The following is an 18,184-nucleotide window of genomic DNA, read 5'->3' as shown; positions in this document are numbered from 1 at the left end:
GCCATTTCTTGCTGCTTCTAGCATTGAGCAGGAAAATATAGCTCCCTCCCGTCTTCTTTCTTCTCCTCCTTGGCAGCTGGTTAGGCCACAAGTTGACCTAACATTAAGTACATTTAAAAAATCAGAAACCAATCAATTACAGTATAAACAAGAATATAGTCAATTGAAACATAAATATAGCAATTATAAATCCTTATTTACAGATGGTTCCGAGGACGGTGGCGCAGTTGCTTGTGCCACTGTCATTGGATCCAGAACAATATCTTCTAGATTACTGGACAATATTTCTATTTTTACAGCAGAAGCTAACGCCATATTAACAGCTCTTAAATATATTCAAAGACACCCTAAACGTAAACAGTATATAGTATATTCCGACTCTCTTTCTTGCCTTCAGGCTATTAAAAATATTTCTTGTAAACATCCACTTTTAATAGAAATTATTGAATTGTATAATGATCTTGCTATTGGCCAATACGACATCGTCTTCTGTTGGTTACCCAGCGATGTAGGGACCTCTGGTAACACATTGGCTGACTCTGCTGCAAAAGCAGCACTCCACAAATCTGTGACACCACTGCCTATTCCTTACAGTGATTAAAAAGCCACCATTAGGTGTTATATCCGTGACCTGATGCAGAGGAAGTGGGACACCCAAGTTGGTATAAATAAATTACATGAGATAAAACCTTACATTGGTTATACCCACTTGGGTTGTCAGTCCAGATTTGAAGAGGTTATTCTACGACGATGTCGTATTCGCCACACTAGATATACTCATGCGTACCTGTTAAAAGGTGAGGATCCTCCATTTTGTATCCCTTGTGATGAGAGAGTCACGGTCAAGCATATCCTGCTTGACTGTGTTGAATTCTCCATCACAAGGGATAGGTATTTTACAGTTAAAACAATGAAGGATCTTTTTAGCAGCGTTAGTTTTCATTTAATTCTTGGTTTTTTAAAAGAAATTGATTTTTTGATTGAATTGTGAGCAATATGTTTCTGTAAAAAGATGTATTTTAATAATTGGTAGTTTGGATTCGTAACTAGAATTGTTAGTGGCTGTACCATCAAAGGGGGTTGAAGTATTGTAAAATTATTGTCCTACTGAGAGGGTACGTAAGTCCAAAAACATTGATAGTAAATGTAATTCTACCAGGGTTTTTAATCGTAGTATTCCTGTTGTTTTAATTTTGGCTAGCATATTGTACACTCGACAGCAGCTGAAGGGATGGTGTAAATCCAACTAGGGTCCATGTAGGTAGCAAAGGTACTGTAAGTCCCCATGGTCCCTAGTATGGTGATCTGCCTTCTGTTGTTGGCGATCTATAGCCTGATTTTATAGTGTATTGTCCAAATGGTAATGTTTTTAACTTTCCATGCTAGTTTTAATTCCATTCGTGATATTCTAGTTGTTTTACTGTCCTTCGTTGACAGGTTTGATAGTAGACATATAATTGATTTTGATATTAGTTGTTCTCGTCACGATATGGCTGAGATATTGCCGATGTGACGTAAAATATTAACTCACTCACTCACTCAAAAACTAACTGCATACATTTTTGTCGTAAATACACAGCACATAAAGACCATGAACTGTCTCTAGATGGCACGCCAATTAAAGTTGTGAAGGAAGCCAAGTTCTTGAGTCTAATCTTTGATTCACACTTAACGTTTTTACCACATATTAAATCACTTAAAACTAAATGCCTGAAAGCACCTGACTTGCTAAAAGTGTTTTCAAATTCTAAATGGGGATGGATGAAGGTACCCTTCTCCATCTGTATCGATCACTTGTGTGTTCTAAACTTGACCATCGTCTATGGTGGAGCCTGCAAAAGCAACCTTAAACGTCTTCATTCTGTCCATCATCAAGGTCTAAGACTTTGTCTTGGGTCTTTTAGAACTTCACATATTGACAGTCTCTATGTTGAGGCTAATGAACCATCTCTTGAGCAGCGCCGTATTAAGTTAGCTTTAAAGTACATTACTAAATTATACTCTAATGAATCTAACCTTGCATATAACTTTGTTTTCAATCTCCTTCATGAGGATTTATACAACAAAACGTCTTCTCTTGTCCCGCCTCTAGGACATAGAATTAAACCATTTCTTTCATCGGCCGGGATTGAGCTGGAAAATATAGCTCCCTCCCGTCTTCTTTCTTCTCCTTGGCAGTTGGTCAGGCCCCAAGTGGACCGACGACATGGCTAACACTAGAGACGTGATGGACATGTTGAGGAAGCATTTATTAACACTAAAAAATACCACCATATACCATACAAATTAGGGAACAAAATCTCATTCAAGCTCAGCTACAGTACACAACCCTAAACATGACCATGTATGTCCCTTATGATGAGGTGTTCACCATCACGCATATTCTGCTTGACTGCATGGACTTTGTGACTGCAAGGGGCTATGATGCGATAACTCTGAAAGACCTGTTTTCTCGTGTCAGCTACCTGGAGGAATTTGGCCTGCACAATAAACTATAGATAATAATGTGAATAACAAATTGCTTACTTTTGAGCAAGAATAATGTATTGAGTTAAATTGTTTTCAGAATAAAACTGATTTGTACTTTGTACTTCAAATGTGTATGACATCGTCACTGTGAGGCTTGAATAACGCCGATATGACATAAAGTCCAGTTCAACCCAAAACACTACAAAGCTTAATTTTTTAATTAGTCAATTTTCAAAACAAAATAATGAAAGATTAGTTTGCAATTATGAATATTGGATTTTACTCGTTTCATGGTGACGAATGAATGCGCTCATCACACTGAAGACCCAGGTTCAATACATTTGGGTACAAAATGTGAAGGAATGTTCCTGTTAATGGCCATAAACGAAGCTAACCCACTGTGAAAGTAAATATGTAGTGTATCAGAAAGTTTGACAAATCTATTTCCGTGTTTAATGTTTAATTGATGTTTTATCCCGTGTGTATCTGTATCAAAACATTATGTTTACATTTAAAAAAGGTTTCAAAAGAACATTTTCCAGCATGCAATCTTAATGATATTGCCAAAGGAATCGGCATCAAAATAGTATTTCATTGTATATTGTCATTCATGGATATTTTATCTGCACTCGTTTTATGACTGTGAAGTTAATTTGAAGGGTGTCGGTCTCTTGCAGAGGTAACCTTCTGGGAGCCTCGAACAGAGTGTCGTCATTGCCGGATATCTGAGAAAGACCAAACTAGTTTCATTAAAGTGGAAACTACAGTTTCGTCACACTAACACTTATCAAACGAATATATACATTCTATATGTTTGATATATATAGTTTGCTCAGTGTGAATGTGAGGTGGTACAGTGAGTAAAATGTTCACAATGAAAAACCAGGTTCTTTTTCCCACACGGAGATGTTCCTCACTATGTTCCTAAAAAGATCCTTCAGCAGACTTTATTTGCATGAGTACACCGGTTGTTCAGCTTGACCTGGTCGAGGGAATACTAATTGTCTTCGTGACCGTGTCATAACCGGTTGGGTCTATCATTATGAAGAGGTGCACCTTTGTCGGTTGATCGTCAACGTGTCCAAACAGCAGAGACAAGGTAGCCGTTTGAAATAGTCTGCTATATCATTTCTAAAAGCAGAAGATACAGACGGCCTAATATTTCCAATGTGTGCATGATTCGTCAGACCGCAACATTAATAACTTTCTCTAGTCAAATGTTTAAGCTGACGATTGTGCCATTTGACCTCCCGGGTCATGCATATGTAGAGTAGCTCACGTTAAGCTGAACGTACTGTAGTGTGACAAATCTTGTCTGAACCTACCAGAAACTGAGTCTCTGTAATGTTGATGGAGAGAACTGACGTGGCATTTGGTGTGAGCACAGGACTGGGAGAGGTCACTTCCCTTCTCCATGCCCCATCAGCAGCAGTATTGTAGATGACGGTATAGGAGGGAGACCACCGAACAGTCAGATAAAACACCACTCTACTGCCATCCTTATTCATCAGAAATATTGAAGGGCTGAAGAAGATGAGTACTATTCACTAGACATTATACAACATGTTGTCTGTTATTTACATTAGTTTAACATGGGAGTAGAGCAGAATGAATGAATGAGTCAGTGAGTGAGTGGAGCGCATTGGCGCTTGTGAGTGAATGAGTGTCACTGAGCTGAAAGGTGTTGAGTGGAGAGGAGCGGAGCGGAGTGGATTGAAGTCTGGCAGATGGATATGGAGTGAGTGAGTGTGTAAAGTTAGTTGTACAGCAATCTCAGCAATATTCCTGGCGGTCTGTAAACAGTCGAGTCTAGACCAGACAATCCAGTGATCAACAGCATGAGCATTGGTCTAAGCAACTAGGAACCGATTAAGTGGCAACTAAGGCAGCGAACCTGACCATCCGATACCGTTGGTTGCCTCTTACTACAAGAATGGTTTTGCTGAAGGAAAATATGCTGACCTTCAAGGTTTGGACATCCAGTGATTGACATAACATAATAAGAATAGGTCTATGCATTTGGGATTCGATGATATACGTCAGCAAAGACAGATGAAATGACCAGCTCTTGCGACATGCATGTTGACCGATGACCGATTCCGTCATTTCTGACCATGGGTCATTGTGTATACTTCCTTTCTCCATTATTAACAAACTGTATATGAATGGAAGACATCTCCCTGCGTCAAGCATGAGACTCTGTCCCGTCCTAACAATCTCGACCGATGCAAGGGAATTACACACCTGCGTCGTGTACAACACAAACCTTCCCCTGTGTCCTTTCTGAGCTATGTTAGGGAGGATCTTGTCACAAGGAGACATGGCATAGAGCATGAACCTTCCCCTAACTACCTCTTGTCTGATCTGTATACCTTACCGTATTAGTATTTTCCAAAATTAGCATCACTATATGTCATACAAAGTCTTGATTATTGTTGATTGTTAATGTTGAATTTTGCAAACACCTACGTCTGGACTCCATCTGAAGTTGCCTGTACGATAATCTCCGCTCCAGTGGACAAGGGAGCAGGAAGTGGTGTCTTCAGTATTGGCACCTGTTGTAAGGAAGACAGTCAGCAGCTGCATGTTGCAAAAATAATTGACAAAACAATATCCTGAAATGCTATGCAGAACTAAAGCAATGTGAGTAATATTCAGTGTTTTACATCTGTCATAACGAAGTAATGTAAACGTTTGTCTCACACATATATTATGGTATTTTCTTGTTGGTTTAAAACGAACTGTGTTCAATTAAGATAAGGTTTTATATCAGGCATCGGTATATGTCTCAGTAAATTAACACGTCAAACGTGAAGTGATGCATGTGTTTGAAGGACGTGCAGATACAGGAACATGTGTTTGGTCTACAAATAGTTGTTACTGTACCGGGTCAATCCACAGGGTCTGCATGCACCGTCCCATGTCTAATGGTACCTTGTCATGGAAACATTTGCCTGTAGGGGCTGGTAGGTAGGAGAATCCGTTCGCACAGGTCACATTCACGTGGGTCTGGTTCCTCATCACCGAGAGTGCATTCAGGACCCGGAAGTCGCTGCAGGCAACTAAACACAACACAGATTCCACATTATACTCATCATGAATTAACTGTTGGTAATTCCGACCTGTCAATACAATGCTGAAGCAGTTATTTGTGTTATCTGTTCAATAAAAACTAATTTTAACAGGTTTGTTTTTTTCCCCTTTTACATAAGCTACGTGTGATGGACACCGGGCAAATGTAATCTGACGAGCAAAGAAAAGTACTCAGGTTGTGTTTCTTCCACTTCGTGTCATTTTGTCTTCCAACAATAAATAACATTGTCAGTATTTCCATGAAAACGTATTTCATCTAAACTAGGGTCCAAAAGAGTGAGTGAGTGAGGTACTATTTAACGTCACATCGGCAGTATTGCAGCCATATCGTGACGAGAGCATTCTTAAAAAAGGAATCTATGTATATGATAAAAATCTGTCGACGACGGACAGTAAAACAACTAGAATATCACAATAAGAAATAAAACTAGCTTGAAAAGTTAAAACTAATATCCCTATTCAGACAATACAATATAAAAACAGGCTATATAGATCACCAACAACTGAAGGTAGATCACCATACTAGGGACCATGGGGACTTACAGTACTTCTCCTACCTGCATGGTCCCTAGCTGGATTTACACCATCCCCTCCGCTGCTGGTGATAGTATCCAAGATTAGCCACAAAATAAAATGACAGAAATACTAAAATGGAACATCAAATATGACTTCAAATGTTTTGGACTTACGTACCTTCTCAGGAAGACAATAATTTTACAGTGCTTTAAACCCCCTCGAGGATACAGCCACTAACACTCTAAGTTACTAATTCAGACTTCCAAGCATAAAATATTTATCTATTTACAATTCATTTAGCAAATCTAATTCTTTTAAAAATGCAATAATTAAATGAGAGCTAACATTATTAGAAAGATCCTTCAAAGTTCGTGAATTGAAATATTTATCCCTTGTGATGGAATATTCCACACAGGACATGCTTGACTGTGATTCTTTCATCACAAGGGATCCAAAACGGAGGATCTTCACCTTTTAGTAGATAATCGTGAGTATACCTCGTATGGCGAATTCGACATCGTCGCATAATGACCTCCTCAAATCTGGACTGACAACCCAAGTAAGTATAACCGTTGTAAGGTTTTATTTCATGTAATTTATTTATACCTACCTGGGTGTCCCACTTCTTCTGCATCAGATCACGGATATAAGATCTTATTGTAGCTTTATAATCAGAGTATGGAATTTGAAGTGGTGTCACAGATTTGTTGATTGCTGCCTTGGCAGCAAGATCGGCCATTGTGTTACCAGAAATGCCAACGTGACTAGGTAACCAACAAAGGATGATGTCGCACTGGCCAGTAGCAAGATCAATATATAATTCAATAATTTCAAGTAAAAGTGGATGTTTACAAGAAAGATTTTTAATAGCCTGAAGGCAAGAAAGAAAGTCTCAATAGATTATGTACTGTTTATGTTTAGGCTGTCTTTTTATGTATTTGAGAGCCGTTAGTATGGCGTTAGCTTCTGCTGTAAAAAAATAGAACTATTCTCTGGTAATCTAGAAGATATTGTTCTGGATCCAGTGACAGTAGCACAAGCAACTGCGCTTCCATCCTCGGAACCATCTGTAAATAAGGATTTATAATAGCTATGTATGTTTTAATTGATGATATTCTTCTTTATACTGTGGTTTCTGATGTTTAAAATGTAGTTAATCTTAGGTCAACTTGTGGCCTAACCAATTGCCAAGGAGGAGAAGAAAGAAGACGGGAGGGAGCTATGTTTTCCAGCTCAATGCCGGCCAAGGAAAGAAAGGGTTTAATTCTGTGCCCTAGATGTGGAACAAGAGAAGACCTTTTGTCATAATCCTCATAAAGTGAATTGAACAAACAGTAATATGCAGGGTTAGATTCATTAGAGTGTAATTTAGTAATGTATTGTAAGGATGATTTAATACGACGTTGTGTAAGAGATGGTTCATCGGCTTCAATGTAGAGACTGTCAATAGGTGAAGTTCTGAAGGAACCAAGACAAAGTCTTAGACCGTGGTGATGGACAGAATGAAGACGTTTAAGGTTGCTTTTGCACTCTCCACCATATACGATGGAGCCATAATCAAATTTTGAGCGGATGAGTGATCTATATAAGTGAAGGAGGGCAGTCTGATCCCTCTCCACTTTGAATTAGAAACAAGCTTTAATAAATCGAGTGCCTTCAAGCATTTGGCTTTTAGGGATTTAATATGGGGTAGAAAGGTCAAATGTGAATCAAAAATGAGTCCCAAGAACTTAGCCTCCTTGGCAACTTTGATAGGGGTGCCACTTAGAAATAGTTCTGGGTCTTTATGAGGTTTATATTTACGGCAGACCTGTATACAATTGGTTTTTGATTTAAAATATTTGAAGCCATTTTCAAGACACCATTTATCTTTTTTGTTTAAACACAGCTGCAGTTGCCATTCAATAGTATACACCTTTTTCCAACGACAAGAAATATTAAAATCATCCACAAGTAACGATCCATCAATTGAATCGTTTAAAACTTTTGATAAACTATCTATCTTGATGCTAAAAAGAGTGACTGACAAAATACTGCTTTGTGGGACACCCTGATCTGATTGTAATGATCAGACAGGGTGGAACCCACACGGACTTGAAATTGTCTGTTATAAGTTGGCTATGAATTCAAGTAAACGACCTCGCAAACCGAAGTCATGTAAATCTCTTAAAATGCCGTATTTCCAGGTTGTGTGATATGCCTTCTCAAGATAAAAAAGATAGACACAGCATGTTGTTTTTTAATCAGCGGGTTTTTCACAAACGCACTAAATGATCGACTGTACTTCTGTTTTTACGGAAACCACATTGGATATCTGTTATGAGGTTATTGGTTTCCAAGTACCAAACAAGTCGATTATTTACCATGCGTTCCATGGTTTTGCAAATACAGCTAGTTAATGAAATCGGACGATAACTGGATGGCTCCGTATGATCACGTCCAGGTTTAGGTATTGGTACTACTATAGCATCACGCCATAAAGAGGGAAATTATTGGAATAAACTATCTTTTGGGGCCGATTTATTGGGGATCTACCCCGCACTCTTTTGGGGGGCGACAAGCTATGTGCCCTAGAATGGACGTTTTCAGAAACGTCCATGTCCTCAAGAGACCCATATTTGTTGAATTCTATTTTGTGACCCTTTAGGAGCTCTGCCACTTTGTTGTTTTGAAGCATCAAGCTTAGGCTTCTGTTTACTTTTAACAGTTTACCGACTGTCAGCTGTCGATTGAGACTTCGTGAGTGACTGAGATGATGATGATTTGTGGTCAGAAGAAGACTTTGATGCACTAGGAAGTGATTCCTCAGTCTGAGATGATATAGCAGGGTACAAAAGCTGTGGAGAATCGCAGTTTACCCACGTCAAGGTAGTTTGGCAGCCTGTGGATGTTTTTGTTCTTTTTGGAGCTTGACTCAGATGATGTTTTTGCTACTGTAGCATAACTATCTGGAAGATCAGATGTCTTTACCAGTTTTTCTTGCCTCAGAAAAGGAGTAAACTTGATTCTGTTTATCTCCATTTGCTCTTTCGAAATTGGACACTGTTTAGAAAATGATGAATGATCGCCTGAGCAGTTGGTGCATTTTTTTAAATCACTGTCACAGTCTTCTGTTGTGTGTGTTTTCTCACCACAGTGAGCAATGTGCAGGTATTTACACCGTGTCCATATTTCTGACACTTGAAACACCTTAGCGGGTTGGGAATGTAAGGATCAACACTGATATTGCAATGTCCTGCTCTTACTGATTTTGGAATACTTGGAGAAGAGAAGTGGAAGAGATATGTGCTAGTAGGTTTTGTTTCTATGTTTGTCCGAGTTGAAAATCTTTTAACAAAAGTCACCCCTTGATCTTTCATTTCTGATACGATGTCAAACTCTGTCATATCTGCAAACAATTGATCTCGGTCTCTAACAATCCCTTTGCTCGTGTTTAGAGTCTTGCGTGGAGTAACTGAAACCTGGACACCAACAAACAGCTCAGTTGACAACAGGTTGGTTGATTGCTGTTTCCTGCTACATTGTACAAGTAGGGAACCTCAACGCAATCGTCTTATATTTTTGCACCTCACCTGCGATGCCATGTATACCTTTAGATACCGCAAATGGGTTTAATTTGAAAGGTGATTTGTCAAGAGTCTCGATCACTAGAAATCGTGGCCAGTATTTAACGGTCGGAATATACTGTCGTAGTTCATCATCATTATTGTCAAGTTGACGCTTTCATGGGGCTTGTGTAAGCCATAGTTATTTTAATATGGTTCATCATCTGAGCTCCCCTCCCACCATGGAGTATCACAAGGACAATGGTAAAAACAAGTGGGCCTCCAACCAAGGACACTCAGATGATATACTCCAGCAGAAGGATTATAAGTTATTGATCTACTAGACTGGCCCATGAGCCACCGCCTTCTGGGATAAGACTCTAGGGCAAGTTCATATTATAATGTTTCACAATCCAAAAAGTTAGAGATCAATAGTAGTGCCAAGAAAATTCAAACAATTCCAAATAAAATTTGTGCAATGACACATACACAGTCCATGCACAGGGCTTGGCGTGACCAGCCGATTGGTCGAACCGGGCCCATTCGACCACCCGTCTAGGCGAAGTCAGGGCCAAAGTGGTGTATTGAGCAACAGGAACACGGTTACAGGTCCCTATTGCCCTTAACCAGCAGGATCCTCTCCTCCGCCGACACAGGGCCTCCGCCGACCAAATATCCCCCCGGGTCCACAACGGGGGTGTCGGCGAGCTCTTCACGTTACCCAACACCCACCATGTGGAGGTGGCTCGCCATGGCTTACATATGACATCATCCTTGCTGGCGATCCATGGTGGGCAGGGAACTGATTTGATGAACCAATCTATAATTCACTATGGGTAAGCAAAATAAAAAAAACGAAAAACAAAACGGCAACTTTCAAAATTTTATTCTGAGCTTGACTCTGATGAAGATGATATTGTTACTAAATTGTTATATTCTGAGCGGGATACTTGGCAACGCTTTCTTGTTCTGGAAGCAAAGGGTGAAAGAACCCTTTCTTCCTACTCACCATTTTTTTAGAAAAGGGATTACAGGGCAAAGCCAGTGAGTTGAAAAATGTTACCAATCGACGGTCTGGAGGTCTTTTGGTTGAATGTGCCAGGAAGTCCCAGGCCATTAACCATATGACATCACCCAAATTAGCTGATATTCCAGTTACATGTTCAGTACACAAGACCCTCAATTTTCCCAAAGGACTAATCCGTGACAGAGACCGAAGTCTTGCAGATGAATCTGTTGAAGACATTGTATCTCAGCTTCGCAGTCAAGGTGTCATTGAGGCCAAACGATTTACATATCGTAAAGATGATCGTGTGTTCCCATCTAACACATACCTGTTGACTATTGACACCCAGGTTTTACTACTTTCTATTAAGGTTGGGTGTTTTTCCATGACAGTTGATCTCTTTATCCCACGCTATACTCGTTGTTTTAACTGTCGGAAGTATGGCCACGGGCAAAATTCCTGTAGGAACAAGTTAGCTTGCTTCCGATGTGGAGAACCTGATCATGATGGTAAAATATGTACAAACACCATCAAGTGTTTACATTGTAAAGGTGACCACATGGCATCTTCTAAAGACTGTGCTGTGTGGAAATATGAGGCCACTGTACAGAAACTAAAAAGTGAGAAACGTCCCAGTTACTGCGATGCCAGGAAGCAAGCCAGATTTCTTACACCTGATTCATCACGTCCATCGTATGCATCCACAGTCAAAAAGGTAACTGCATCTATTCCTTATCAGACAGACCTTACTTGGGTAAAATCTGAACATCCAAAATCCCTCTCAGAAATTGCACTAAATATAGAAAGTTCCAAACCGGCCACAGATCCAGATCAGTTACCAGTAAAACAAAGAGGAACATCTACACAAACAGAGTCACAGCAAATCAAAGTCTACCAAAGCGGATATAAAGAAAAAACAAATTCAGCCTGACAGAGTGCCAAAAGTATTAAAAAATACAGTGCAGGTCCATAATAAATATGGATTGCTTGAAGGTATGGATGCAGAAGTAATCCCCATGTGAGCACTGGTGGCCATACAAGTGGTCACTCTCCAAAAAAGAAAGGAACTGTTACTGCTCCTTAGATAATTAAAACCCTATGAGCCAGTCACCTAATCTAGTACAATGGAACTGCAGAGGACTCAAGAATAACTTTAATGAACTACATTTGTTAGTTCAAGACTTTAAACCGCCAGCACTCTGTCTCCAAGAGACTTATCTCAAACATACTGATACATTTGATTTAAGGCAGTATACTTGTTATCACTCTTTTTCTCCTCCAGGGGATAAAACGACTGGAGGTTCAACTATATTAGTTAGACGTAACATCATTCACAGCGATGTTCATTTGACTACCAATCTTCAAGGCGTAGCTATTCGCCTCAGTCTGCACATTGTGTTTACTCTGTGCTCTTTGTAAATTCTACCTTCATCTGTTCTATTACAAACTGATCTCCAAAATCTCTATGATCAGTTACCAAAGCCCTGTATCATCATGGGCGATTTGAACGGGCACAACCCTCTATGGGGAAGTACAAGCACAAACCATAAAGGTCGGATTATTGAGGGTTTTATATCTGATAATAGCTTGTGGAACAGGAACCTATTCTGCACTTGATCAGTCCCACGCTGATTCGAATGTTTACAATGAATTTGACTGGTCTGTTCATGATGACCTCTGCGCAAGTGATCACTTCCCAACTGTCCTAAAAGCTATCAAACCTGATGATGATCCCCCTTTATCACGGTGGGATTTGACTAAGGCCAATTGGCCCTTATATGAAATGTTGTGTATGGAAAAATTAATACCGGAAAACTTTATGAATGTATCAGATCCGATAGAGTTGTTTTCAGCTGAGTTAAATGAAATCGCTGACCAATCAATTCCTACGTCCCCTACAATTCCTCACCTTCGTAAACCATGGTTCAACAATGAATGTAAACAAGCAAGAAAGTGTAGGAAGAAAGCAGAAAAATACTTTCGCAGACATCCTACGGTTCACAACTTAAATAATGTTAAAAATACGAGTGCCAAGGCACGACGAACTTATAAACAAAACAAGCGCCAGTCTTGGAGGAAATATGTTTCCAACATTAATTCGCGCACACCCATGTCTAAGGTGTGGAATATGGTCCAAAGGATAAAAGGCAAAGGTTCCAAATTCTCTGTTAAACATCTTAAAGAAGGTGATTAATTGATAACTGGTAATTGCCAAGAAAATTGGTGAAACTCTTTCCATGAATTATTCATCATCAAATTATATGCCTGAATTTCTGAAATATAAAAATCGACAAGAAAAACAAAAAAATAATTTTGACTCTAATAACGGTGAAGATTATAATGAAGTATTTTCATTACATGAGCTACATACTGCTCTCGAGCAAGCTCGTGATACTGCAGCTGGTGATGACAACATTCATTACCAGTTACTGAAACATTTGCCTGAGACATGTCTTTTGATACTTTTGGAAATATTTGACCATATTTGGATTTCAGGAAACTTTCCTCAATCGTGGCACAATGCCACTGTAATCCCCATACCAAAACCTGGACGGAATCATACAGATCACTCAAATTACCGTCCTATATCGTTAACCAGTTGCGTTTGTAAAACCATGGAACGAATGGTAAACAATAGATTAGTCAGGTATTTCGAAACGAATAATCTTATCACAGATATTCGATGTGGTTTCGGGAAAAACTGAAGTACTATTGATCATTTAGTACGATTAGAATCCTATGTTAAGAATGCTATTGTAAATAAACAACACGTTGTATCAATTTTCTTCGATGTGGAAAAAGCATAATGATACCACTTGGAAGTATGGGATTTTAAAGGATTCACATGATTTCGGTTTGAGAGGTCGTTTACCTCATTTTATCTCACAATTTTTAAAAGACAGGCAATTTAAAGTCCGAGTGGGTTCAACCCTGTCTGACCATTTTAATCAGGATCAGGGTGTTCCCCAAGGCAGTATTTTGTCTGTAGGACTATTTAATATCAAGATAAACAGTTTACCCAAGGTTTTAAATGATTCAATTGATGGATCTTTATTTGTGGATGATTTTAATATTTCTTGTCGTGGAAAAAATATGCATACTATTGAACGGCAACTGCAATTGTACTTAAACAAAATAAACAAATGGTGTCTTGAAAACGGCTTTAAATTTTCTAAATCAAAAACCAATTGTATACATTTCTGTAGAAAATACAAACCCCGTAAAGACCCAGAATTGTTTTTAAATAGCATTCCCATCAAGATCGTTAAGGAGGCAAAGTCCTTGGGTCTGATTTTCGACTTACATTTAACTTTTCTCCCCCATATCAAGTCCCTAAAAAATATATGCCCGAAGGCGCTGGATTTATTAAAAGTCGTTTCTAATTCAAAGTGGGGAGGTGATCAAGCTACCCTCCCCCATTTATACAGATCACTTGTCCGCTCAAAACTTGACTATTAGATTCTGTCCATCACCAAGGTCTTAGACTTTGCCTTGGGTCCTTCAGAACTTCACCTATCGACAGTCTCTACGTTGAGGCCGATGAACCATCTCTTACCCAACGCCGTATAAAATTATCCTTACAATATTTTACAAAGTTATATTCTAATCCTGCATTTCATTGTGTCTTTAATTCTCCTTATGAAGATTTATATAGCAAGAAATCATCTCTTCTTCCGCTTCTTGGGCTGAGATTTAAGCCTTTCGTTACTGCTGCCGGCATCGAGCTGGATAATATAGCTTCTTTCTTCTCCTCCTTGGCAGTTGGTTAGGCCACAAGTTGACTTAACGTTAACTATATTTAAAAAAATCAGAAACTAATGACTTACAATATAAACAAGACTATAATCAATTAAAACATACATATAGCAATTATAAATCCTTATTTACAGACGGATCCAAGGCCGGTGGCGAAGTAGCTTGTGACACTGTCATTGGATCCAGAACAATATCCTCTAGACTACCAGATAGCAGCTCTATTTTCACAGCAGAAGCAAACGCCATATTAACAGCCCTCAAATTTATTAAAAACACCCTAAATACCACCAATATATATATTTTCTTAGTCTCTTTCTTGCCTTCGGGCGATTGAAAATTTGTCTTATGAACATCCACTTTTACTTGAAATTATTGAATTGTATAATGATCTGGCTACTGGCCAGTGCGACATCTTCCTTTGTTGGTTACCCACTCACACAGGTATTTCTGGTAACACAATGGCCGATCTTGCTGCGAAGGCAGCACTCAACAAATCTGTGACACCACTTCTTATTCCATACTCTGATTATAAAGCTACAATAAGATCTTATATCCGTGATCTGATGCAGAAGAAGTGGGACACCCAAGTAGGTATCAATAATTTACATGCAATAAAACCTTATATCGGTTATACTTACTTGGGTTGTCAGTCCAGATTTGAGGAGGTCATTTTGCGACGGTGTCGCATTGGCCATACGAGATATACTCACGAATATTTATTAAAAGGTGAAGATCCTCCGTTTTGTATCCCTTGTGATGAAAGAATCACAGTCAAGCATCTCCTGTTTGACTGTGTGGAATATTCCATCACAAGGGATAAATATTTTAATTCACGAACTTTGAAGGATGTTTTTAATAATGTTAGCTCTCATTTAAAGATTTGCTAAATGAATTGTAAATAGATAAATATTTTATTCGTGGAAGTTTGAATTAGCAACTTGGAGTGTTAGTGGCTGTATCCTCGAGGGGATTAAAGCACTGTAAAATTATTGTCTTCCTCAGAGGGTACGTAAGTACATGAAAACGTTCCACTGTTTCTAATCGTAGAATACCTGTCTTGTTAATTGATGGCTAGATTTCCTGAATTGCTAGCGGCTGAAGGGATGATGTAAATCCAGGTAGGGTCCATGCAGGAAGCAAATGTACTGTAAGTCCCCATGGTCCCTAGTATGGTGATCTACCTTTTGTCGTTGGTGATATATAGCCCGTGTTTTATATTGTGCTGTTCCAATAGTGATATTAGTTTTAACTTTACACACTAGTTTTAAATTATAAATGTGATTTTCTAGTTGTTTTACTGTCCTTTGATGACAGGTTTATTTATGAAATACATATCTTCCATTTCAGTAATAAATGTTCTCGTCACGACATGGCTGCAATATTGCCGATGTGACGCTAAACATTTACTCACTCACTCTATCTTTAACTGTACAATATAGAAATGAGCAATAGAATGTCACCCACCAAAGGGAGATCACCAGTGACGGTGGGGACTGCGTAGACCCAAGCTGGATTTACACCATCCCTTCCTATGTCTGCAATTTCGTTGATCAAAGAAGGATGGCCCCTCAAAGTTATTTAACCTCCAGAATGGCAATGTAAGATGTAAAAAATCTTGGGGTGCACTTTGACTCGACTTAATAATCAATTCAACTCTTGACTCAAGAGCTATACAAATGAACAACATTATTATTATTTAATAATTCCAAATGTTAAACTGACTTTCAAACTGTACCTAGTGGTTTGAATTCTGAAACGCTGAGCATAAAATTAACACTAATTTCTTAAATGTCTTGATGAAATCTGCCTAACTTTTTCGAACACATTTAGATCGTTACCAGTGAACTATGTCCAACCTTCAGGCCCTCAACTTTACCAGTTCTTATGAAAGACGGTCACATGTATGAAGCGGATGTGACATGAGATAATTAAACTTCCAGAACGACACTCACAACAACTTCTCTGCGTATCTTTTGAAACATTGAACCCAAAAGAAAAGGAAGAGCGACTTAAAATGAACCTATGCTTCAAGCATACTGGGGCGGTTGTGTAGCCTAGTCCACTCATAATGCTGAAGACCCAGGTTAAATACCCCACATGCGTGAAGCCCATTTCTGGTGTCTCCCGCCATGATATTGCTAGAATATTGCTAAAAGCGACATAAAAGCATTCTCACTCACTGCTATATTAGAGCCTTATTTCCTGTTTTCATCACCTGCATGTATTCCATGTAATAAAAATGGGCTCTAACTGAATCGGGAAGAATACGATTTTTACTGAAAAGATGACACAAATCCACTTGAATGTTGAATTGATATAATAGTGAGCTAACATGTAAAGTCGCATAGTATCGGCTCAATCATATAGCGACTCAGGCATATAAGAAAGAAACCAAACACTTTATTATGTTTTGTGTTGAAGCGTTGTGGTAAGCGTTTTGTCCCATGCATATATGACATGTTATGGATATAAAACGGAACAAAATAGCAGTAATATCACTGAAAATTAGCGTTCCGACTGGCTGTTCACGAAAAGAGTTTTATTTATAATGCAAATGATTGCGCTTAAAGGAAAACAACACATATTGTGGCAATAATATCTCTATCACAATATTGTGATGATTCGTTATTAAGCTTGTAACATCAATCACCTCACGACTTTTCAGTTTTCAGTACCTTTTGGTTCCTAAAAGAAAACCTGATTAAAACACAATGAATGATAAAATGACTTAAAAGAATCAACAACATTTCCTCTTTTGACTTTGTGTCAGGTCAGTGAAACTGTAACATGTGAAACTGTAGGCGGTATATATCAAGTAAGTGTTCAGTAACGCCCTTGTACACAAACTGCGTTGTCATGTGCTGATAATATCAATCACTGGATTAGATGGTCAAATAGTTACAGACATGCCGTCACATAGCCAGAATAATGGTGAGTGGGATCTCAAAAACAAACCCAGATCATAACTCTTTAGGAGAATAAATGGCATCGAATGGCATGTCAGTCATCGAATCCTACAACAGATACTCATCATGTCAGTAATTAAATTTTGTGGTTCAGATTTACTTTTTTGTCATTTTGTTAAAGAACAACTTTAACAACAAATGGAGACAGACCATGTATTACCATGAGAATACCACCAGAATGGCATACAGCATTCGTTACCTGTATAATATTGCCAGCCTGCCTCTTGTTCACCCCCAGTGGTGACGGACGAATAGTACAACCGGCAACGTTGGGACGCTGGATTGTGCAGTACCATGTTGCACTTCAGATCATGGAAACACCACCACAAACATGCAACTTTGTCAGAAACATTGCGTTGACTGATGAAGGTGCCATTGAACAGGTGGCCATCCAAACTTTCAAGATGGTGAAATGTCAGATTGCCACATGACTGTGAAGCCAAACTGTAAGTGATGGTGATGGTGAGAGCAAGTTGAACAAATTCCCACACAGCCATGTCGTTGCTTCTCGAATACTTCCCCGTTGTTACAGAACGGGAGGGTAGTCTGTATTAATCGATGACATGACGCAGGTATTGACCAAACTCTCGGTTACGTTATTACAAAATTCGATGCTTCTGTTCATCAACCAATCACTGACAAACTGATGCTGTGACTATCTTAAAGGGACATGCTTGGCCAGAAGCAGGAAGTTCATTTATCATTTCAAATTTTCACTCAGACCTGTTCATGCTTCTCTGGGGATGTTCCAGGTAGCAGGAGAACAACAGCGCAGTGTGGTAATAGCTGTCAGTTATGCAAGAATTGACTTTGTGCTCAGTTACGTTTTACAG

At 38.9% G+C, this 18,184-nt stretch overlaps 1 protein-coding gene across 1 annotated transcript; it reads right to left on the bottom strand.

Annotated features, from left to right (window-relative positions):
- Positions 1-3,103: 3,103 nt before the first annotated feature.
- Positions 3,104-17,848, bottom strand: LOC137259630 (uncharacterized). The gene is made up of 4 exons (XM_067797243.1): positions 17,551-17,848; positions 5,356-5,531; positions 4,939-5,024; positions 3,104-3,194 (listed from the first exon to the last, which is right to left on the bottom strand). Exons 1-4 carry the CDS (start codon positions 17,846-17,848, stop codon positions 3,104-3,106), a joined length of 651 nt encoding a protein of 216 aa, XP_067653344.1.
- Between the last annotated feature and the right edge of the window lie 336 nt (positions 17,849-18,184).

This window comes from Haliotis asinina, chromosome 13 (assembly GCF_037392515.1).
Source record: "Haliotis asinina isolate JCU_RB_2024 chromosome 13, JCU_Hal_asi_v2, whole genome shotgun sequence".
NCBI classification, from domain to species: Eukaryota; Metazoa; Mollusca; class Gastropoda; order Lepetellida; family Haliotidae; genus Haliotis; species Haliotis asinina.
The sequence above is the reverse complement of the archived record's forward strand: the minus strand, read 5'-3'. Positions and strand labels throughout refer to the sequence as shown.